The sequence below is a fragment of the Diprion similis genome, chromosome 14 (assembly GCF_021155765.1).
Source record: "Diprion similis isolate iyDipSimi1 chromosome 14, iyDipSimi1.1, whole genome shotgun sequence".
NCBI lineage: Eukaryota > Metazoa > Arthropoda > Insecta > Hymenoptera > Diprionidae > Diprion > Diprion similis.
Window position 1 is genome coordinate 6,979,073 of NC_060118.1, and position 22,220 is coordinate 7,001,292.

The 22,220-nt window shown below is 34.8% G+C and overlaps 6 protein-coding genes across 11 annotated transcripts; 3 read left to right on the forward strand and 3 right to left on the reverse strand.

Moving 5' to 3' along the window:
• Positions 1-472: 472 nt before the first annotated feature.
• LOC124414981 (actin-related protein 2-like) lies at positions 473-5,622 on the forward strand. 2 transcript variants are annotated; one of them, XR_006930088.1, is made up of 6 exons: positions 473-699; positions 2,123-2,947; positions 3,105-3,468; positions 3,722-4,025; positions 4,513-4,783; positions 5,209-5,622. XR_006930088.1 is itself a non-coding variant. In XM_046896187.1 (5 exons), the coding sequence occupies exons 1-5, from the start codon at positions 572-574 to the stop codon at positions 4,599-4,601; spliced, it is 1,710 nt and encodes a 569-aa protein (XP_046752143.1). In that variant the 5' UTR covers positions 473-571; the 3' UTR covers positions 4,602-5,145. The 2 variants fall into 2 exon arrangements, 1 of the variants encoding a protein (XP_046752143.1); XM_046896187.1 differs by lacking the exon at positions 5,209-5,622 and having other exon boundaries at positions 4,513-5,145.
• Positions 5,623-9,587: 3,965 nt separating this feature from the next.
• LOC124414988 (ras-related protein Rab-39B) lies at positions 9,588-12,374 on the reverse strand. Its single transcript, XM_046896199.1, has 3 exons — positions 11,909-12,374; positions 11,270-11,379; positions 9,588-10,204 (listed from the first exon to the last, which is right to left on the reverse strand). Exons 1-3 carry the CDS (start codon positions 12,014-12,016, stop codon positions 9,766-9,768), a joined length of 657 nt encoding a protein of 218 aa, XP_046752155.1. The 5' UTR covers positions 12,017-12,374; the 3' UTR covers positions 9,588-9,765.
• Positions 12,375-13,082: 708 nt separating this feature from the next.
• Positions 13,083-15,913, forward strand: LOC124414982 (adenylyltransferase and sulfurtransferase MOCS3). The gene is made up of 5 exons (XM_046896188.1): positions 13,083-13,399; positions 13,464-13,677; positions 14,680-14,978; positions 15,092-15,559; positions 15,728-15,913. Exons 1-5 carry the CDS (start codon positions 13,222-13,224, stop codon positions 15,877-15,879), a joined length of 1,311 nt encoding a protein of 436 aa, XP_046752144.1. The 5' UTR covers positions 13,083-13,221; the 3' UTR covers positions 15,880-15,913.
• A 15-nt stretch (positions 15,914-15,928) lies between these two features.
• Positions 15,929-18,248, reverse strand: LOC124414983 (probable galactose-1-phosphate uridylyltransferase). 4 transcript variants are annotated; one of them, XR_006930089.1, is made up of 8 exons: positions 17,968-18,248; positions 17,620-17,757; positions 17,379-17,548; positions 17,100-17,305; positions 16,794-17,022; positions 16,455-16,671; positions 16,040-16,376; positions 15,929-15,976 (listed from the first exon to the last, which is right to left on the reverse strand). XR_006930089.1 is itself a non-coding variant. In XM_046896192.1 (7 exons), the coding sequence occupies exons 1-7, from the start codon at positions 18,041-18,043 to the stop codon at positions 16,102-16,104; spliced, it is 1,257 nt and encodes a 418-aa protein (XP_046752148.1). In that variant the 5' UTR covers positions 18,044-18,118; the 3' UTR covers positions 16,037-16,101. The 4 variants fall into 4 exon arrangements, 3 of the variants coding, with proteins under 3 accessions (XP_046752148.1, XP_046752147.1, XP_046752146.1); XM_046896192.1 differs by lacking the exon at positions 15,929-15,976 and having other exon boundaries at positions 16,037-16,376; positions 18,022-18,118; XM_046896191.1 differs by lacking the exon at positions 15,929-15,976 and having other exon boundaries at positions 16,037-16,376; positions 17,995-18,058.
• A 949-nt stretch (positions 18,249-19,197) lies between these two features.
• On the forward strand, positions 19,198-21,123 carry LOC124414987 (proteasome subunit alpha type-6-like). Its single transcript, XM_046896198.1, has 5 exons — positions 19,198-19,357; positions 19,544-19,638; positions 19,744-19,825; positions 20,374-20,803; positions 20,907-21,123. The coding sequence occupies exons 1-5, from the start codon at positions 19,282-19,284 to the stop codon at positions 20,962-20,964; spliced, it is 741 nt and encodes a 246-aa protein (XP_046752154.1). The 5' UTR covers positions 19,198-19,281; the 3' UTR covers positions 20,965-21,123.
• Positions 21,112-22,205, reverse strand: LOC124414989 (probable small nuclear ribonucleoprotein Sm D2). 2 transcript variants are annotated; one of them, XM_046896200.1, is made up of 3 exons: positions 22,107-22,205; positions 21,386-21,641; positions 21,112-21,298 (listed from the first exon to the last, which is right to left on the reverse strand). In XM_046896200.1, coding segments are annotated over exons 1-3 (363 nt in total). In that variant the 5' UTR covers positions 22,109-22,205; the 3' UTR covers positions 21,112-21,193. The 2 variants fall into 2 exon arrangements, with proteins under 2 accessions (XP_046752156.1, XP_046752157.1); XM_046896201.1 differs by lacking the exon at positions 22,107-22,205 and adding an exon at positions 21,886-21,902.
• Between the last annotated feature and the right edge of the window lie 15 nt (positions 22,206-22,220).

Below are 22,220 nucleotides of genomic sequence, written 5' to 3' on the forward strand. Positions count from 1 at the left end.
ACTCATGTTTAACCCGCAACTATAAAACCCTATCAGTGAAAATACTTGAGGAAATGTAAACTACCGACGGTCGATAACAAGAACTATATGATCAAACTTTTTCGGATATCATTAAAATTTCGTTCACATTTTCATGGGCAGTAAAATGTTGCGACTGCAAGCAGCTAGGCTACACTGTAATAGCGAAAACCTGGGTGAAAGTGGGTCTACAGTGGTTGAACACCAGCTCTGTCTCTGTTCTAGGGAGTTTCAGCGGTGCCAGCTAATTTCGGAATGCACCCTAAATGGCGTTTTCAATTTGCTGCACAGACTGCGCACCGAGTGTATTTCCCCTAGGGTTACACCTTTGCTATTGGTTGAAAGCTAGGGAAATCGTACTGAGTGTAGCCAGCTGAAAACGCTGGCCGTTACGCTGGTCCGAAACGTGCGAAGCACAACTACGACCGCTACAACTATAGCCTTGAACTTGACTAGCACATTATCAGCTAAAGGGAGTGTCTCGAATATTTTCAACGGGTCGGCATACCTGTCAAACTTATCTTTTATATTTCATTATTTTCGAAATATAATCATGGATCCGGCTGTCTTCCCCGAGGAAATATGGATTAAAATTCTTTTATACTGCGACGTGCCTGACATTATTGCCTTCGGGAGCACATGTAAATACCTCAGGAAAACATCGGACACCGATTACTTGTGGTAAGTTTTGAGGTTATGTTCCTCAAACGCCCTTCGTACTTTACCGTGCCAAGGCCTTATTATTAAGAATGACAAGCTAATTCTTTAATGATTTTTCAATCCTCAACACTTATTGAGGTATTATTACAAGACTATGTAGTATATCCCAAAAAGTTTCTCAGGCAAATGATCATAAAATGATGGTGTAGCATGTACAACTGAAAGTAATCAAGGCAAATTTTTTCCAAATATTACCTTCAACATAGCCTGCAATTACACAACCAAAATTCGAACCATGGAAACCCACCTATCAACGAATTGACGACTCGTTGTCTTGTCTTGATCAGGAATTTGATAAGTTGGTCGGTAATTCAACTATAAGATAAATTTCAAAGTGAAGCAAAAAATTGCCTCATAAAGATCGTTTAAATGAAATCATTTTCCAATACCAAAAGTATGTGATTCAACAATTTCGAAGAATTTAAGGGGGTGCTCTGGTCGATTTCGACGTTGACTTATATATTTTTAAATATCGAATTCCACATATCTCAAATGCGGAAAAGGGCTCAACAACATTATTTAATACACACTTCTGAACAAAAACATTCCAACTGTAAAAAAATGAAGAAATCGCATGGATTCTATGAATTTACTATTACGATTTCATAGAATCCGTGCCATTACTTTATTTCTCTGTCAAATGAAAATGTAGTGGAGCATTTTCGTTTAAAAAGAAGTGAATTATATCTAATAGTGAATAAAAATTTTTTCAATGTATTTAAATTTGTCATCCTTTATCTAAGATATTTGACTTTTTTCTAAGTTTTCCTAAATCTGTATAAAAAGTTATGTCCATTACAGTGGACACGTAATGTTCTTTAACTTGACAACGTTGCATTGATAAGTGCCGAGTTCATATATTCTGAAAACGTAAATTAAAATTGATAAAAATATATTCTAGGCAAAAAACTTCATTTTAAATAGCCTACAAAATCAGATCTTTTTTCTCAGATAAGATGGCATCTTTTTTTTAATACTTTAGCTGCACTTTCTCAACTAGAACACCACTCAACGGGACACTATTCAATATATTTTGATTCAGATAGGTATTGGACCTGTTGACAAAACCCATCCCATAAAAACCAACTTAATGAGTGAAAATTTGAGTATGAATTTTTTAAATGTATGCTCACTGGAATAGAAAAACATTCTGATGAAAGTTTCAAATTCTCATTTCTACGTGAAGACATTCCCCCTTTTTTTTTCCTAAGTAAACGAGAAGTCTTTCATTTATAACAATTGAAATTTAAAGTTGCAATTTTATATCCTTATGCAGGGTATTTTTCTTTGTAAAAATTAAAACCAACCAACTCCAGCCGCACCGATGAATTCTAGATTTAATAAAGCATGCACGATTCGGTACATAAAAACTTTTTTATTTCAGGAAAATCAAATGGCTGCAGCTCATATCCAAAGTACAATTCAAATTTCCTGACATGAAATGTCTCCAGTTACTAAGCGTTAGTTTTAAGGCGATGTGCTACCGACTTCACATGGTAGTGACGCTGGGGGAGAGCGTTCCATTCCCTAAGTGCTACCACTGCAGTGGTTACACGTGTCAAAGGAACTGCGTCGAAGGTTCGAGTTCAAAGGTGGTCATTGAAATCGGAAACAAATACACATGGGTCATAACACCTCATTTCGGTCTAAGACGGCATTTCTCTATGTTTGGCATACCGAAATGCAACACAGCTAACGCAGAGGTGCAAACACAGGCGCCGAGCATAGCGAGTAGTAGCAGCAGGTTAAAAACGGATGCAAAATCAATTGCCAAAAAGCTGAAACTGTTGAGGCTATCCGAGCTAGCAACGGCAAAAATTCCACGACCCAGTGGACCGTTTTGCGTATTTTGCAATCCAGTAAAATTGTATCGTGAGAAAAAACGACTCGCATCGCACCAGAATGATGTACAAAAATACTCTAGTACAAATCCTATTTATCAAAAATTATTGAATGGATATTGCGCCGATACCGTGGAGGTTCTCGGCATTCCTAACGTCGATGTTGTTAGTCCGGCGGAAGCCCTCCTAAGCGACGGAACTTTTCCGGTACTAAAGACTTTTGTCGATCACTTGTTTCATCAGATGGGTTTAACGGCGACGTTGAGAAAACCAAACGCTGTACTTATGTTCTGCGAACCACTCGCCATGCATCCGTTACTCAGAAAACAGCTACTTCATTACTTATTTCAAGAGGTCAAAGTTGCCAGGTAATTATTTTCACTGAACTTACAAGAATACACTCAAGTGCAAGTAATTATGTAGCCAGTTCTTAAATATTTGAAGTAAAATCTTCACTGATGTAAAGAAAAGATTCACTTTTTATGTTCAATACTACCAATTTCAACTCTTTCACGATCTTTTCAGGGTATGTTTAGTTCCAAAACCCTTGGCTGCTTGCGCAATGCTCGATGTAGAGACTTGCGTTGTAGTAGACAGCGGCGCTCTGAGTACAACAGTTGCTGTCGTCATCGGAGGAAGGGTGATGCCTGATCGGTGGCGTCTATTACCTGTCGGTGGATATCATGTAGCCCATCATTTGAAACAAGCGATGCATTGGCAGCCAAAAGAATACCATCAAATTCCTGTTTCTTATCTGGACACTATGGCTGTTAAGGAGAGATGCAGATTGAGCTATAACATCGAAAATGAAGAGCGGAAAAGAGGGCCAACCAGAAGAGAACACATTAATCTTAGGGTCGATAGTTATGCAGATTACAAACAGTTTTGGGTAGGTAAAAAGTAAATGAGAAAGTGATTGAAAAGTATGAAATCTGTTATGGAAATCTTTCGCATTCCATTGATTGATATTAAATTAAGTAAGTTGTAATTGAAAATTGATATGCTTAGTTGAAAGGCGTTGAGATCAAATCAAATACTTCAATGTTCGGAAGGAAGCCTGTAAATTCTCTGTAGCGATTGGTCAAATATTTGTTATTATTACCCAATAATAGATTGATAGAACAAGAAATTTATTTTGGCAGAGAGTATCGCTGGGTTCTGAACTGTACATCGCACCTGAGATGATGTACGTTAGCCTCGGGCTGCCCGAAGTGATAAAGGAAGTGACTATGGGCCTTTCGGAAGAGTTGACCCAGGATTGTCTCTCCCATATTCTGTTGACCGGAGGTAACACTGATTTGTCGGGATTTGAGCTCAGGCTATCTAAAGATTTGCGTGAACTACTTCCGGAGCACAGTCCAATCTTGGAGGTCAGAAGTTGCCCAGGAACTCACAGTTGGAATGTCGCTATGGGATCAACTTACGTACCTTTGGCCGTACATCCTGGTATGTCGTCGCTTTGTTTGATAAACATGATTTTTTTTTACTTTGATCGATCAGTTTTTTAGATTGTTTCAGGAATTGAGAAAATGAGAATCAAATTATAGACGTTTCTCAAAAATAATTCTAAAAGTCTCTCGTTATTTTTATGTACGGCGTAAATATAGGGAATTGAATATCACTAAAGCATAATGAGAAAAGCATTAAATGGATTTAGGAAAAAGGTTTAAGGAAATTTGTGTCTTCGTTTGAAATACCTGAAATTACAAGGCTAAAAGCATATTAATTATTGTGAATTCTCATGCTGAACAATTAACATCGTCCAGCTTCAATGTCGATTTGAAAATTATTCCGCAAGATTTAATTGTATTTGATACGGAAAGTACTTTGCCGTGATTTTCTCGTTCATCTCAGAACCACCATTTATTCACTTCCCACCTTTTGTATCCATTTATCATTGCATTGATAAACCATTCGTTTGTTCGACTTGCAGACAAAACGCCACCAGAATATGTGGAAGGGAATCCGTTCTGGTTATCGCGGGAAGAGTACGTCTTATTTGGATGCGAATCGCTTGAATAGTAAGAAAGTAGTAAATAGGAGATAGATATCAATGATGAATGATTAAAATCATGAATACTAGTACCTTAGCAATGATTATGCAAATTAGCAAACCAGTACATATGTCAAGACGTAATATCAGGAAGAGAAATGTTACCAGTGTCAAGTATATTCTATTCCTATATTGTCTATCAACTCGCAAGGTATGAATTCTCTTACAATATTATAATAATGTTGAATTAACTAGAATGACTTTATACATTATCGAATGCATGTATGTCGTACGGTTTTGAGTACGCCTGCACATTATCGTGTGTAACCAGCGTCATATCTTTAATCTAATTTCATCAAATATTTTAATAGACTAATTGATCAGATACCAACTCGAGAAATTCTTTGCAAATTAACTTTATTCAAATATTAAATCGACATTAAGCAAACTTGCACCTGTAAAACTATTTTAACGTAACTACGTTGCATTATAATACATTCTGAACCAAATAAGAATACTTAATTTCAGAATGAACGTATGAAATCTGAATCTTTTTAACTATAATAATATATGATATATGATATATATATATAAAATTTGAATATATTTGAATGGAAGTTTAAAGTGTTATTTTAGCTTCTCCGCTCATGATACCTGCAGGAACTTCAGAATTTCTTATTTCACCAGGTTCTAAATTCGAGATTCAATTAAAAATTGATAATATTATAACTAGATGAAATTGAGAATCTGAACTGATTGAAATGTCGAATGAATGGTTTCACTGCCTTATTTCACTATGGTAAATTTATTATTTATGTATCTCTAGCAAGTGTTCAATACGATATTACATGACAGAAGGCTAGAAGATGTTACTGATGTTAAAAATTTACCAATGAAAATTTTGAAACTTTAACTACTTGGTAAAGTTTTCTACGCGCAATAAATAATTTCAGTTCAATATATGACTTCGTCTCTTATCTCTCAGCTATATTGGATTTTTTTAATTCGCATCCAAGAATGATACGGAAAGTTGAAAGTTTAATTAGAACAATTAGTATCATTCAATTTTGTCCGATAAATGAATTTTTAACTTATAATAGTATTCTGAGAAATATGTTTTGTTATTTGGTAAATTTATATTGGATTTTTTGCCAAAACAAGAACACTATACGAATAAAAGAAGAATATATATAGTATATATATATACACACATATATGTATGTAGGGATTTTTCTAGTCATCATAAACCTACCTAAAATATTAAGAAGAGAGTATACTTCCAAAATAGTAATATATACGTATACATATGATATATATGTATTGAGTAATAATTAGTAATGATAATTAATTGAAAAAAGTAATAATATATTAAACTCATGAGTCTCTCGTTTATAGGTTTATACAAAGTAAGAACAAAGAAGTAATTGTTATAATAATTTATACGTCAAGTTTCATAATATTTATTAATAATTACTATACCTAATAATGCTGCTTATGATGAGGTATAAAAAATAATTAATATTAGTTCACAGCAACGAGCTCAATGAACATATTTTGTTACATATTATAGCAGATTTTTATCAGCTTACTATATAATTCCATCGATACAAAATATTTTCGATAAGATATTGTACAATTTAATGATAAGTTTATTGAATTTTACTAGCACAATGTTTTGTTTGTTTTTTTTTTTTTTTTTTGTTTTTGTTTTTTATTCACGTGTTTTTCCTTCTCTTCGTGTCGTTCCTCGAACGACTGAAAACTTTTAAAGGAACTCACAACGCTAAATCCGCATTTTTTTTTTTTTTTCTATAACATGTTAATAATTTCATCATTTCAGTTATAATTTCTTCAATATCGAGATCCCAAAATACTTCAATCTGTGTATTTATTTCAATGCTATACATTTGGCATCTTGTTGTGATTTCCTTTTAATAGATTATTCATTATGTTAATGTTCTAAACATAAAATTTTTTTATTATAATCAGTGTTCTGCTACTGTTATGAACAAAGGATAATATACCAATGTCAAATTAGAATCGGCTCTATTAAAAAGAACAACCAAAAAAAAAAAAAGAAAAGAAAAAAAGCTTCAACCTGAATCCTAACAGTCTAAAATCTCACTGACAATGGACGAAAAGAAGAAAAATTGTTAAATAATTATTCATTCGGCATCAGATTTGACAAAAAATATTTATGTATAACCCTGTAATTATTGTTGCTTGGCACAAGTTTTTCATCAGATTGGAAAATAAATAAATAATTATATGTGAGTGAAAATAATATGTTATGATATTACATCGACGCATTTAATTAAGCATATAGTTTACTACTTGTTGTACACTTAAGCTTTTATAATTTTAACATTTGTTTTTTTGTTTTTGTTTTTTTATTGTGTAAATAACAAGAGAAACACATTTATTCAATAATTTATTTCATCACATTTTACATCAAGAAATCTCGTTATATTATGGATAAAATGAAATACAACGGCATGCGCACAATACACATACATACACATATATATTTATGTTTACATATACGCACATGTATATGTTCTTCATGCATCTATATACATATGTATATATATATACGCACACAATATTTACACACACGCACACACAAATGCCTGTGTTTCTATCGATGTATACTATTTATGACTGTATATTTTGTGAATAAAATATTTTTTTTTTTTTTTTTTTTTTGTCCCAAGATTAGAAAGCCAATAAAAAAAATAGTTTTATAAAACTTTTTTTCTAATTCTTCTATATTTTATCAACTCTCGTTTCCGCTTTATACTCGTAAGAAAATTATTTCTTCATCGTTCAGTCCAAAATATTAACGTTTTTTAATTTGTTCATACTAATTGAATAGTAGTAGCAATAAAAGTTAAGAAAATTCGAGATTCGAATTGTTACAAATGAAACCAATAAACAAATAACAAATAAGGATACATCATAGTAAAGTGAATGATATTCATTTTCCTAGGATTTGCATACTCGTTATATAAACTCTAAAAACCTTTGGCTATAAATGTGGTAACAATTATTCATATCATTTGCAAACAAACATTATTATACCTGGTAATAATAGAAGACATATTTTCTACTCTATGGTCTGTGACGTGCATGTTTATGACTTACGATAAACTCTTGCATTTAAATTTATTCCGATGATAAAAAATACGACCAGAATACAAGAGCCAGGTAAAAGCCTGTCGGAGATCATAAAGGCAAGTTACGTTCATCGTGATCGACAAATGACTCTATTTTTGCAAATCATAGAATTAGTATAATCTTATTCTATGTTACTATCAGTTAATCGTTTATTTTACTTACTTTAAATAAATGTTTTTTTATTATTTTTTTTTTTTTTATATTTGGTATTAGGTAAAACTACCCAAGCCACTGAACTTAAATCTTTGTTAGATATGCCGTATAGACGAACGCGCGTGTTTATAAACTGTCGCACTAGATCGCCATCACTTGACGTCTTAGTCGCATTTGAAAAATTTGCTAAAAAATTAAATGCGAATTTCCACGAAGATGTTTTATTTTACTTAATTTACTTAGGTATTTAAAATTCTATAAAAATTAATGAAAATAATCGCCTCAATGAATATAAATATAAGTCTCGTGTTTTCGTTTTATAGGAAATATGAACGATTAAGAATCTATAGAAAAATGACGTTTCAAAGATGTAACAAAGTCTGTAATCTTTATATTCAAGAAGCATGTATGCTAGAACTATAAATTTCAAAGTACAAACATTATGGTTTATGACAAGTTTTCTATTAGAACTATATGTATCAAAAAACGTAACGTGGGAAAGTTTAGTTCTCTCGAATAAGAAATAAATAAATAGTTTAAGATATATCTGTCTTATTTTGGCATTGTTTTGTGTCTCAGGATGCTTGGTTTTCGTTTTAATACGAATGCCAATAAATCACAATTTTGTAAGAGCTTTCCATTACGATGAAGTAATTAAACGGACAGTGATTTACATGTAACCTGTTTAGATGTAGACTTTGGAGTATTAAATTTTTTTCTATTTCCAACAGCTAGTAAATGTATGTATATATGTATGTATGTTTGTATGTATGTTCATGTATTTTACAAATTAGAATATATAAAATATATCCTAAGTTTTGGAGAATATTTTAGTTTTAGTTTCTTCTACCTCCGTACTTGTGATGCAAATTTGGCTCACAATTGTTGTTGTCAAATCATATATATTATCTATGTAATGTAGCGTTTCAAAACTATTCGACAGAATCGGAGTGGTATCAAACGACGACGATTTATTCTTGGTACTAAAACTTGATGAATTTATATCGATAATTTGACTAATTACACACTGACTTTTTTAATAATAATTATTGTAAAATACTATGTCTTTCAAACGTTAACGGGGTAACTTTTGTTAAAAAAAATTGATGAAACTGTAAAGCAAACGACTAAAAAGCCGTAAGGGTACTGAACAATTCTTCTCTGATCAACCAAACGGCACTTTATGTATTTCGCATAGGTACTATCGCGTTATTAAAAACAATTTAAAAATTATAAGGCGCTTTCTATATATATGTAAATGTGTCAAGATTTATCTAGAAAGAGATATTTCACTCATCCGCCATGGGCCTGAAATTTTTAAAGTTCGTTTGAACGAAACTATACCAAGATAGTTATTTCGCATAACTTTTTCGCTAATTGTAAGTGCGAAATTTTTTTTCAAAAATTATTACAAACTGATAATTGTAATTTAATTTTTAAAAAAGCGTGCCGACAAAATGTGTGTGCCATAAATTACACTTACATTTTACCTTTCAAACGAACGTAGGAAACTTCAGGCTCATCCTCTAATCTATTGATACTTCAATATTATACATATTAGTTTTTTCATATCAGTATTATTATTATATATATACAAATTATATACAAAATTGTTATAATAATTCTGAACAAACTATTTCGATGCTTATAAATTCTCTCTGTTAGTCTTTTTGCTTTATTTTTACGAATATGGATGTATAAGGTTTGATCAATTTCACGTCAAGTCTTTGAACAAGAAATAGAACAAAAAAGATATATCTTTCGGCCTCATCTCAACTGTCGCTAACAGCGCCTAAGTGTTATGATCCTAAAAAGTTTTTACCTCTAATATAAATTTGGGGTAATAATAAACTGCGGCTATTATTAGCAGCAAGAACTTTTTGCCGGTTCGGCTTCAATTAAATTGAAATCCAACCCTCCGGGTCTGGCAAATCCGGTTTTGATGCCGTCCCATCCATCCTCCAACTTATACTCACCAGTTTGTATTCTGTTGTATACTTCCTGTGTCACCGTTTTAAAAGCATCTTCAACATTTATTCCTGTCTTGGCGCTAGTCTCAATGTGGTGAACTCCGTGCTGATCGGCAAACGCCCTTGCTTCCTCCTTCGAAACCTCTCTTCTGCCTCCATTGCTCACTAAATCTACCTTACATCCTACCAATGCAAAAACGGGACGATGAGGCTCGATATGCCTCCGTGCTTCCATCATCCATTGCGGTATGTGCTCAAAACTCGCTCTATTACATACATCGTAAACTAGAAGTGCTCCGACTGAATTTCTGTAGTAAGACTTCGTTATGGACCTGAAATATGGAGAGATATGTATTTTTATTACTCATTCGAATTTTTTTTTTTTTTTTTGTCTTATCTTATTGTTAAACATTTCAAGAATATATTCTCAAAATTTTAAGTCGATCTGAGCAAAACTCTTGAAGGGGGGTGGGGGGGGGTAAGGGTTTCAGCGTAGAAAAAAAACTACTTTTTTTGTGAATTTTTTTTGAAAATATGGATTGAGCAAATTTATTGAAACCTTTTGTACATTATTAAGCATACTTTTAACAATATTCTGTAATTTTTTCATGCAGAAATATTGCAAAACGAGCCGATGACAGAGCTTTTTTTCTTCACTTTTTTAGCTCAATAAACTTTAAACGCGTTTTTCTCAAAACTACTTTTTCAAAGTCCGTGTTCACTGCCATTTACAAACTACTTGACCGATTCATTCCAAACTTGGCACTCATTTTCTACATATAAAATACCTCCCCCCAACGTTTAGTTAAAAATTTTTTTTTTAACATTAAGAGGGTTTCCCACCCACAAAATGGCGGAATTTTTCGTGGAAAATAGCAGTTTACACTTTAGATGGCCACCAAAAATTTTTGAATGAAAAAAAAAAAATAATCGTAGAACGTTGGGGGGTGGATTTGATAATACTTTGACTAAATTTTAATGGATTTTGATTTCAGATAATTTCCGACCGAGATATAGTGAACACCGCAAATGGTTTTTTTTCAAGACGCTCTGGGGCAAGCTCTGTCACCGGTTTATTTTGCAATATTTCTGCATGAAAAAATTACAGAATATTGTTAAAAGTATGCTTAATAACGTACAAAAGGTTTTAATGAATTTGCTCAATCCATAATTTCAAAAAAAATTCACAAAAAAAGTGTTTTTTTTTACGCTGAAACCCTTACCCCCCCCCCCTTAAAGAATGGTTGAAAAAAAATAAATAAAAATTGTATAATGTATGGAATTTGACGAAGCAAAAGAAGTGAGAAATTTGAATAAATTGAACGTCCGTAAATATTTGGTTTGTTTTTTAAAATGCTAATTAGAAAAAAGATGTAACTCCTCTGTAGAAAAGCTACCTAAATCTTTCTTGGCCTGCTGTGTCCCAGAGCTGTAGTTTAATCCTGGTCCCATCTTTGACCTCGATTAATCTGGCAAAAAAGTCTACTCCAACTGTTGGGTCCGATAGCTGTAATGAGAAAGTAAGCTTATAGTTTCCACAAATCAGAAAAACAAACAAACCAATGTTTGGTTGTGAATCATGCTGTTTATCTGGGATTTGGGATTTTGAAAGGTTATTTGCGACGATTCATGTTTGCACTTTGACATACAATAATCAGTGATTCATTCTTTATAAATACGCCGATCAGAGGTCGTGGAATTTGTTTCAAACTGAGCGTTATAGTATGGAAAAAAAATTCCTAAAGTACGATTAAACGACAAAGAAAATTCCTCTGATAATCAGCTCGGCATCTGTATAGTAATATCTATGATTTTCAATACATGTTTCAGCGTGCCAAAGAAAAATAATTAACGATCGAAATTTTTAGGGCAATAGATTAAATACTGGAGTGGAATGTACAAGTTTGGACTACTTATCATGCATATTCGATATTGATAACAACGAAGTACGAAGATCAGATGCGATACAGGGTCAAGAGCAAAGATAAATATGCGTATGGAAAAAATAAAAATTAATCACAACCAGACGTACATACCTCGGCGAATTTACCATCGGTAAAATATTTGAGCAACGAACTTTTTCCAACCGTACTGTCTCCGATGAGAATCAATCGGAATTGATAATCAAAAATAGGTTCCACCATTTTGAAGTTTTGGCTTTTTGAGGCGGCGCGATTCGTTCAATTACTGAGCGATAAAATCGTGCGTCGTCGCGTTAAAAATAGCGCATCTTTGTAACCTCCGTACGTTTCCCAGCAGAGTGTGAATTTGCACAAAACACGAGAGTCCTTTCAGCTGACCGTGACACATTAATTGTTACTTCCTCTCGCACTAGCTTGGTTTGATTTGATTTGTATTGTTTATTACGACCAAAGCTACGCGACTCGTGTAGGATTTCAATTCAACTGCGCATGACGCGCTTGTTCCTATACTTGTAAATCAACTACGTCTTATCACTAGTTCGACTAACGTAAAATTTCATTATTTATGTATTTATTTTGGCAGACGATTACAATTCACTGCCGATACACTATCCCCCACTCTATACCATAATTAAACACGGTATCTCATTGGCCACCACTCTACTCCAACTTATCAGATGCGCAGTTAGAACTTATTTCGTTACGTAATGCGATTTTGAGGTTAATAAGCATCGTAGCACGGCAGCGCTGATGCATAGACAAAACATTTGATTTTCTCGATTCTCTGTTTTTCTCTTGTTTTGCTATGGTAAATATCGACCAACAACAAATACATTCAATTGATCACTATTTATCACAGCTGACGTAACATACGCATGCTGACAATGAGTTGATACGAGCGTAGGCTGCTTATCTACATCTGCTGCGTATGAAAAATTGTAACCATGACAAGATTACGTGTTATTTCAAGCGTGTAACGTGTTCCTCACTGAAATATAATCATGTTTCAAGGGGTTGTTCCTACTGGTTCCTGCCCAGCCATCTTTAATAATGCAAGCCATCTTGGATTTTCAACCAATCGGATTTGAAATCATTTAGCGCGCATTTTAAAATGTCAAAATCTCCACGTGTTGAATCGGTGATTGTTGAATCAACTTTTCAAACCATAACATTTGAATGAATAAAATTCTTTGAATTGATTAATGCACACTACGCAGAAGCGTCGAAAAATATATTCTTCCTTATTTCTAAGTCCGTGATACGGAGTAGTACCGTAAATCCGTGATATCGACGATGTCGAGAAATTCAGGGTTGGGTTAGGTCAGGTTAGGTTAATTCTAAGAAATCCGCACGTTCTCAAGACAGATTTTTCAGAGCTCGCGTTAGATTCTGAGTTGATTTTGATTTGTCATAAATAATTGTAAGCAATGAACGAAGAGGAATTAATACGAGAAATTGTTGCTCTGAAGAAGACATTACGCGAAAAGAAAGATACGCTTAGACGCTTACAACGAGATAAGCATGTAGTTCAAGAATGCGGTTTGACCAATGAAGAAATCAGCAGATACAGTAGACAGATTTTAGTGCCTGAAATCGGGGTGAAAGGTATATAAAATATATCTAACCCATTTCACAAGTAACAATAAAATATCCCAGTTTCTATTCTTAGGTCAATTAAAGTTGAAGAATTCGTCGGTGCTGATCGTTGGGGCTGGAGGCTTGGGATGTCCTGCAGCACTATATTTAGTTGGCGCCGGAATTGGGCACATTGGTATCATCGATTATGATGAAGTGGAAATAAACAATCTTCACAGACAGCTATTACATTCCGAGGATAGCATCGGGGCTTCCAAAGTCGAGTCGGCTATTGCAGCACTGACTCGGTAGCTTTTGTAAATATTTCGAGCATGAAGCTTTGTCGGATCAAAAGACTATTCATGAGTTTTTCATGAGAAATACATTGTTGCATAGTAGTCGATGTATTTTTTTATGATACATAGTACAATCTATGAAACAGATTTAAGGGGGGGGTAAGGTGTAAGGGGTAAGGGTTTACACTTTCGAAAAATCGATTTTTTTTTTTGTCATATCTTATTGTTAAACTTTTCAAGAATATATTCTCAAAATTTTGAGTCGATCTGAGCAAAACTCTTGAGGGGGGGGGGTTCCAGCGTAAACAAAAAAAAACACTTTTTTTGTGAATTTTTTTTGAAAGTATGGATTGAGCAAATTTATTGAAACCTTTTGTACATTATTAAGCATACTTTTAAAAATATTCTGTTATTTTTTCATGCAGAAATATTGCAAAACAAGCCGGTGACAGAGCTTTTTTTCTACACTTTTTTAGCTCAATAAACTTTAAAACGTTTTTTTCTCAAAACTACTTTTTCAAAGTCCGTGTTCACTGCCATTTACAAACTACTTGACCGATTCATTTCAAACTTGGTACACATTTTCTACATATAAAATACCTCCCCCCAACGTTTAGTTAAAATTTTTTTTTTAACATTAAGGGGGTTTCCCACCCACAAAATGGCGGAATTTTTCGTGGAAAATAGCAGTTTACACTTTAGATGGCCACCAAAAATTTTTAAATGAAAAAAAAAATAATCGTAGAACGTTGGGGGGAGGATTTGATAATACTTTGACTAAATTTTAATGGATTTTGAATTCAGATAATTTACGACCGAGATATCGTGAACACCGCAAATGGTTTTTTTTCTAAGACGTTCTGGGGCAAGCTCTGTCACCGGCATGTTTAGCAAATAGTAAAACAAGTCCAATGCCTTCTACCATATCGTAGTAAGCTCTCAGCCAACTCTGAAGCATGAATATTAATTATTTCTAGAATTCGAATTATTAAAAGCAATAATTATTATTCCCAGGTTGAATAGCAGCGTTAATATAACACCTTACAAGATTCAGTTGGACAGCAGCAATGCATTGGAAGTAATACAACAGTATGACGTTATTTTGGACGCTACCGATAATGTTGCTACCAGATATCTATTGAACGATGCTTGCGTGTTGGCTGGAAAACCACTGGTTTCAGGCTCTGCTTTGAAATTTGAGGGACAATTAACTGTCTACAACTATCGAGGTCCCTGTTACAGATGCCTTTTTCCAATCCCTCCACCTCCTCAAACTGTGACTAACTGCGGAGACGGAGGTGTGCTGGGCGCAGGTACTTTTGACGCTGAGTATTAAATTGAAAAACGTGCAACAAAGAATTACTAGTTGCTAGTAATTATTGATCCAAATTGGGAATCTGCTAAAAATATCTGCACTATTTTCTAGCTGTAGGAACAATAGGTGTTCTGCAAGCCTTAGAGGCAATGAAGATTATTTTGGGAATGTCTGGCGTGCTGGCTGGCAGATTGCTACTGTTTGACGGAACAGAGGCATTATTTAGAAATGTGAAATTGAGACCGAAGAATCCAAATTGCCTAATATGTGGAGATAAATCTACAATTGATAAACTGATTGATTACGAAGAGTTTTGCCGCGCTAAAGCGAATGATAAAAATCCAAGTTTAAAACTACTCGAGGAATCTGAGCGACTCTCTGTTGAAGAATATCGTAAGTTCACTGATAGTAGTGGAACAGCTCATGTATTGCTTGATGTTCGATCTCACGAAGAATTTGAAATATGCAAATTGCCCAATTCTATTAATGTTCCGTTCACCCAAATTTCTAAACCTGACGGCCATGAACTTGTGGAACAGGTTATTAGAAATATGAGAAACGGGGATACTCCTATAGAGGGTAAGTCAGTTGAAATCTCATTCATAAAATCAACGATTTCATTTATCTAAGTGGAATAAATTATTTCACGATTTAAACAGTCAAATTTGTTCCCGATTAACTTCAATATTAACATTCTTGTGCAGAGTCAAACTATCTTTCACATGAAAATTTGTTTTTCATTTTCAGTAATTGTGATATGCAGACGTGGTAATGATTCCCAAAAGACGGTTAAAATGCTCAAAGAATTGATCCAAGACAAAGCTGTGAAAATAAGAGACGTAATCGGTGGTATTCACGCATGGGCAAACAACATCGACCCGACATTCCCAATCTATTGATGTTCAATATCGTTAATAAACAATCTTTAATTTCGTATTTACATATACATCCTTTCTATATAATCATCAAAAAATATATAGTCAATATTTTAAAACCAGAAATCTATTTCCGATTATTTTTTGGTAAATAATATTGCTAGAGGTCAGCTACATATTTACATGATAATTGGCAGATAGTGAAATGTATATCACAATCATTATAATTTGCTAATTGATTAGCCTCTATGACTTCGAAGCTTCAGGGGGATTGCACACGCAAAATTTAGCAGGTTCGTCAGGTGGCAAACTAGTTTCGGGGTGTCTGTAATGAGCATCTGATACCGCTCTAAGTTTTTCAGCTGCTTGTTCAGGCGTTAAATCTCGTTGACTTTGCGCCAAGAGTTCGTATCCGACCATGTGCTTTTTTATCGTTGCAGAACGGAGCAATGGTGGAAGATATATTCCGTGAAATGTCCAGTAGCGATAGTCCTCGTTTAAGTATTGACCAGTTGGAGCACCTGCAAAATTCATGAAACGATATTTTATATTTTCAAGCTTTTCCCCTTGCACTTGGCAGCTTATCTACCAAAACTTACCGTGCCATCCCATTGAATAAGGGAACGAGCATTGGAATAAATTATCGTATCTGGTACACAGTCGCTTCATTATAATAGCCAGAGACTCTTGTTGACTCACCGTCAGATCTTGCATTCTGATTACTTGTCTTTTGGGCAACACCATAGTCTCGTATGGCCACTGTGCCCAATATGGAACGACGACTACCCAGTCACAATTCTCAATCACGATACGTTCCTGAAAAAGTGTCAGTTACTGTATCGACAGCATTAATTCGCACACTTTACAAATGTAAAGATATGTTTCGATTTACTCAAAATCTTTGCATCTGAATAATTATTTCAACATACGCAAAGTACCTTTTTATCAATCTCTTTTCGCACATAATCAATCAGAAGCGGTTTCTGGTGACGGCGGTAATAGTCGCAGAGAAATTTGTCTTTTCTCTGAGCTTCAAAGGGCAGAAACGAGCTACTCCAAATTTGGCAATGCGGATGAGGGTTGCTACATCCCATTATGGCTCCGCGATTTTCGAATATTTGTATCCAGGCCCATTTTTTGCTCAGTTCGTGCATTTCGAGTATCCATCTGGTTGTAAAATGTTGAGTCAAGGCTTTACGACGCTGTTTAATACAGTCTAAACGCATTTCTGTGATAATACTTACTGTTTTATTACTTCTTTGATATCTTCAACTTTCATCAAAGCAATGGTAACATTTGATTTCGGGTGAAAGCACATCACTTTACAATTTCCCGTTGCTGGACCAATCTTGAAAAGCTCGTCCGAAGATTCTGGCGGACTTGGAACAGACTCCAACAGTGCGGGAAAGTCATTTTCAAATGAATACGTATTGCGGTAATATGGAGTCACCTAAAAACAACAGTTATCACAACGTATTTGAGAAGTTGCGCTACTTTCTCTATCTCTTACAGGTTCTGCTCACTTTACCACTGCTTCTAACGTTTCCAGGGCACAATGGATTCTTCGGATCATATTCGGGAAGCTCTTCGTCAAGATTATCCTCTACTTGTCCTCCCCAAGGACGCTTCATACGATGCGGGGATACTAATATCCATTCTCCTTTCAGAGGATTGTATCTGATGTGTTGGTGTTCTATGAAACAGTATCGAATTAGAAGCATACATACAAACATCCGAACAACTGAGCATCATTTCTGGTTATACCTGTTGGATCAAAGTCATCATTAGTCGCCATATTTCCACCGCTTACACTCGAAACTTGCCTTTTCTCCGACATCAATGATTCGTCTTTGCTCTGGGTGTCGCGAGTGCATTCAAGCTCTTTGGATGTTCTTCGTTTACCTAAAATAATCGATTAAAGTTTAAATCGAACCTAGATGAAAGTAATATCTGTGACCTTTGCTGCACTTATGCTTTGAATGTATAACATTATAATGATTATGAGTCACATGTGTTCAGTTTCGCAATAGAGTATGCAGTGCTGTAGCAAATGAATTTGAACAATGCATTCTGTCGATTATCTGTAATTCAATTGTCAAAGTTTATAATCGCCTATGTTGCACACTCCTTTTGCTTTACCATTATTGTCTTTAGAGCGATTCTTGCCACACTTTTCCAAGGAACTCATCTTGACGTGTCAAATTGATTTTTCTTCTCAGGGTCAGCGAGTATTTATGCGGACGTTATGTCATTAGAAGTTTTTTCAACTAGATATTAGATAACATGAACATAGCTAGGTAGCGTAATCCAAATCTGATAACATTGTCGGTTGTTATCTCGGATCATGCTGCCAGATTATTACAACTGTATATGATGAAAATGTAGAAATTGGTCATCATCGAATGACAATGAAAAGAAAATACTTCAAGGAAGTGTATGTTTATATATTCTGCAAAACAAATATTTATTGCTTGGTTGTCATTCAATTTTTCTAGAAGAAAACTTTATACTTGCTTATTGACGTAAGTGCAAAATAAATTTTTTAAGCCTCGGCAAGGCAGAAAATTTAACTGCTCATTTCGTCATTTGATCTGATAATTTCGATTTTCTAAACATGTTTATTTTCGAAATTGACAATTACTTGGATTTAATTTCAAAATAAATACTTTTGAAAGTGTCAAATGTTAGTCGAATGGGTCGAATGTGTCAAATCACCGCGGTTTCAGAACCAGAACGCAGATGTCGCTTATATCGGCGGACGGGCAATAAAGGGTGCGTTCCGAAACTAGCTGGCAGCGTTAGAAACTCCCTAGGACAGAGACAGAGCTAGTGACAAACTCAAAGACGCAAAAGAGATAAGAGATTGCTAAAAGCTAATTTCGGAACGCATCCCAAATTTCATACATGGCGGCACAAGAGGTAAAAAAATTAAAAGCAAATATCCCTAGATGCGTTCCAAAACAACACCCGGGTTACTAAAGGTGTGCTCTGATATTATTTTCCAGTGCTGCCAACAATCTTTTATCTCTTTTCTGCTGTCGAGTTCATGAATAGCTCTTCCTCTGTCTTAGGGAGCTTTAGCGCTCCCAGCTAATTTCGGAACGCATCCGAAGTGATTTTATTGGTCGGATGTATGGGAATAGGCCAATGAAATCACTTGGTGTCGTGCAGTGTCAAAATTAAGGTAAAAAAAAGCTAACTTGGGATGCGTTCCGAAATTAGCGGTCAGTGCTGTAAGCAATCTTTTATCTCTTTTGCGCTATCAAGTTTGTAGGTAGCTCTGTCTCTGTACTAGGGAGTTTCTAGCCTGCCAGCTAGTTTCGGAACACACCCTTGCTCATTCAGGTGGCGTTTTGGAACGCAGCCCCTTTGCAGCAAAACGAGCAAAACCAATTGTGAGCAAAACCGTCAGCACAAAAAGCGAAGATGTCGCGGGGAAGTAGTGCTGGTTTTGACAGGCATATTACGATATTTTCGCCGGAAGGTCGGCTCTACCAAGTAGGTAAGTTTGACAAAAAAAATTGGCAGCATCGCCGTTTTCCTTACGAAAAATCTGACGATTCCCGTTCGAGTATTCCGTGAAATATTCGACATTCCACTACCGTGTTTATGATGACTCGGCGTGATTAGCATTTCACTTTTTGATAGTTAGTATTCTGTCTCAATTAAACCGTTATTTCTGTTCCAGAATATGCGTTTAAGGCTATTAATCAAGGTGGCCTGACTTCTGTCGCTCTCAAAGGTGTCGACACCGCGGTATTTGCAACACAAAAAAAAGTTCCGGTAGGTTATGTTATCAGATTGAGGAGAAAAACGGTTTAACATTTGCACAAACACTGACTTGTATCTTTGCTTTACTTAATAATTTACTTCTCGTTTCAATTACAGGACAAGCTTCTAGATGCCTCAAGCGTTACACACGTTTTTCAATTGACTGAAGATATCGGCTGCGTCATGACTGGGATGATTGGTAAATTTTTAAGTTGGTTCCGTAATTACCCTACGATATTGAGAGACCGAAAAGATTTGAACTGATATGCGTTACACATTTTATTCACAATCAAACCTAATATTGAGAAAATTGCTCTGTCACAGATATTTTCCACTGACAATTATGAATTTAAGAATCGTTTCAGTGGAATTCCACCTGCCATTTTCTAAGTTTGGTTCCTTGATTAATTGAAGCTTACCCCAACATACACTTGCTTACATGGATTTTGTTTCTGAGGATGAAACCTATGAATTTAGGTTTTTTTTTTCTAAAAATTATAATATTTTAAAGCATACCACAATATGCTCTTCATATATTCTTAGAAAATAGTTTCATTGTTTGAGAATCAAATTCTGCCATAAAAATAGAACCATAATTTTCAGGATACTTAATGTTTGATCGTGGAATATATTTTTTGGGAATAATACTCAAAACTGTTTTTACAACAATTTAAACAAGTCATAAAAATTAGTTCATGTTTTACAATGATACTTGAATGAATCTTCAATGAATTGATATTTTTACAGCTGACAGCAAATCTCAAGTACAGCGTGCTCGTTACGAAGCAGCCCATTTCAAGTACAAACATGGTTACAGCATTCCTGTAGACACTTTGTGTCGCCGTGTGGCTGATATCAGTCAGATTTACACTCAAAATGCAGAAATGAGGCCGTTGGGATGTTCTATGGTACTCATAGCTTACGATCAGGAGAAGGGGCCTTGTGTTTATAAAACTGATCCTGCAGGGTACTTCTGTGGCTACAGAGCAATTTCAGTTGGTGCAAAACAAACTGAGGCCAACTCGTACTTGGAGAAAAAGTTGAAAAAGAAGCAGAACTACGACCACGACGAAGCGGTTCAGCTCGCTATCACTTGTCTTTCGACTGTTCTTTCTGTTGATTTTAAACCAACTGAAATTGAGGTTGGAGTTGTCTCTCAGAACGATCCGAAGTTCCGGTAATTCATGAATAAATTTTCATTCTTTGCTTTTATTTAACCACTTGATTGCAGTTATACCTTGTGATTAATTTGTTTTTCCTTTCTTTTCATGACTTCTTAGCGTTCTGAACGAGCAAGAAATCGATAAGCATCTGACTGCGATTGCAGAAAAAGATTAATTGGAGAAATCAGGTCGAAAGGATACGATCAAACGTGTAATTAATTACAAAGTGTCATCTGATTTTTTTTTTTTACTGAATAATGAATGTTATTGATGATATGTATTATGAATGCGTAGGTCGAAGTACGCTGAAATAAACACTGTCTTACGGCTTAAAGTAGATTCTTTATTTTAGTATAATCATAGCTTGTTAAAAGTAATTACAAAATTCTTACAAACTAGTCATATTATTTTCCCGATGCTGTTGCGAGTGGGTTTTTCAGTACCAAGATAACTGAATCACCTCGCAGAAACATTTTCGATATGAACCGGTCTTTATTCACTGGTTTTGCCTGTAATTTTCAAGAATAAAATTACTAAATTTTACTTGCAATCAGTTATGAATTTGAGGTTGAGAGAGGTTGGATTAATCTTATCACCTTTTTCTTTCCTTTTCCAGTCCGTGGTAATTCTGTCCACATTTCTTTGATGTTTTCCAATACCATATTACAGTGTCTGTCGAATGCTTTGACTCTACCGAGCAGTTTCTTGTTGTTTCGACAGTTGATTAAAACCTGGGTATTGTTTTTAACAGACTGAGTTAGAACTGACAGGGGACCGGTGTTGAACTCCTCTTCTTCCCTTTTGGAAAGTTCCTCAGGTGTCATTTCAGACTTTGGTTTAGTCAGCGACGCCCTGCAATCGAACACGAGTTGAAACGAAATTGTTGCGTTACGTTTAAAACAGAGTTAAAATATTATCCAAAGTTATCACATCAATATAATTATAAATCGTGTTTTCAAATATCCTCGAGCTCGATTAGAAGCTAAGAAAAGTTAGGTTAGTTTTTGTTCGTGACTTCTAAACTTGAAATAATTCGCCTACCTTAAGCTACCAGATTCAACGATATTTTAAGAAATATTATTGAAAGTACACTCACATTGTATTGATGAAAAAATTCCTGCGGTTGATAAACTGCTTCAATTGATCATTAAATTGTTCTCGAACACCGAAAAACAATCAGCGCGTTGTGCAAACGTTGTGCCGGATTCCGTATTTCTTCGTTTGTTTCATTAGATACAGCATTGCCAGTCTTCAACCGCAGAATTCCCTAGGATATTGACTTGAATGTTTGACATTCAAGTTTGAAAGCACACTCACATTGTATTGTTGAAAAAATTCTTGCGGTTGATAAACTGCTTCAATTGATCATCAAATTGTTCTCGAACACCGAAAAACAATCAGCGTATCTAACTAGATACAGCATTGCCAGTC

Bases quoted from the DNA above. Each gene is read 5' to 3' on its own strand.
- LOC124414982 (XM_046896188.1), top strand. From the start codon at position 13,222: ATGAACGAAGAGGAATTAATACGAGAAATTGTTGCTCTGAAGAAGACA. The intron at 14,979-15,091 runs GTACTTTTGACG...ACTATTTTCTAG, and splicing joins CGGAGGTGTGCTGGGCGCAG to CTGTAGGAACAATAGGTGTT. The intron at 15,560-15,727 runs GTAAGTCAGTTG...TTTCATTTTCAG, and splicing joins CGGGGATACTCCTATAGAGG to TAATTGTGATATGCAGACGT.
- LOC124414981 (XM_046896187.1), top strand. From the start codon at position 572: ATGGATCCGGCTGTCTTCCCCGAGGAAATATGGATTAAAATTCTTTTA. The intron at 2,948-3,104 runs GTAATTATTTTC...CGATCTTTTCAG, and splicing joins CAAGAGGTCAAAGTTGCCAG to GGTATGTTTAGTTCCAAAAC. The intron at 3,469-3,721 runs GTAGGTAAAAAG...TTATTTTGGCAG, and splicing joins CAGATTACAAACAGTTTTGG to AGAGTATCGCTGGGTTCTGA.
- LOC124414983 (XM_046896190.1), bottom strand. From the start codon at position 18,043: ATGAGTTCCTTGGAAAAGTGTGGCAAGAATCGCTCTAAAGACAATAAT. The intron at 17,549-17,619 runs GTATAACCAGAA...ACTGTTTCATAG, and splicing joins TGATGACTTTGATCCAACAG to AACACCAACACATCAGATAC. The intron at 16,672-16,793 runs GTACTTTGCGTA...ACACTTTTTCAG, and splicing joins GAAAAGAGATTGATAAAAAG to GAACGTATCGTGATTGAGAA.
- LOC124414989 (XM_046896200.1), bottom strand. The intron at 21,299-21,385 runs GTGATAAGATTA...TGAAAATTACAG, and splicing joins CTGGAAAAGGAAAGAAAAAG to GCAAAACCAGTGAATAAAGA.
- LOC124414987 (XM_046896198.1), top strand. From the start codon at position 19,282: ATGTCGCGGGGAAGTAGTGCTGGTTTTGACAGGCATATTACGATATTT. The intron at 19,358-19,543 runs GTAAGTTTGACA...TTTCTGTTCCAG, and splicing joins AGGTCGGCTCTACCAAGTAG to AATATGCGTTTAAGGCTATT. The intron at 19,639-19,743 runs GTAGGTTATGTT...TTTCAATTACAG, and splicing joins CAACACAAAAAAAAGTTCCG to GACAAGCTTCTAGATGCCTC.
- LOC124414988 (XM_046896199.1), bottom strand. From the start codon at position 12,016: ATGGTGGAACCTATTTTTGATTATCAATTCCGATTGATTCTCATCGGA. The intron at 11,380-11,908 runs GTATGTACGTCT...TTCTCATTACAG, and splicing joins CCGATGGTAAATTCGCCGAG to CTATCGGACCCAACAGTTGG. The intron at 10,205-11,269 runs GTAGCTTTTCTA...TCCATATTTCAG, and splicing joins GCAGGCCAAGAAAGATTTAG to GTCCATAACGAAGTCTTACT.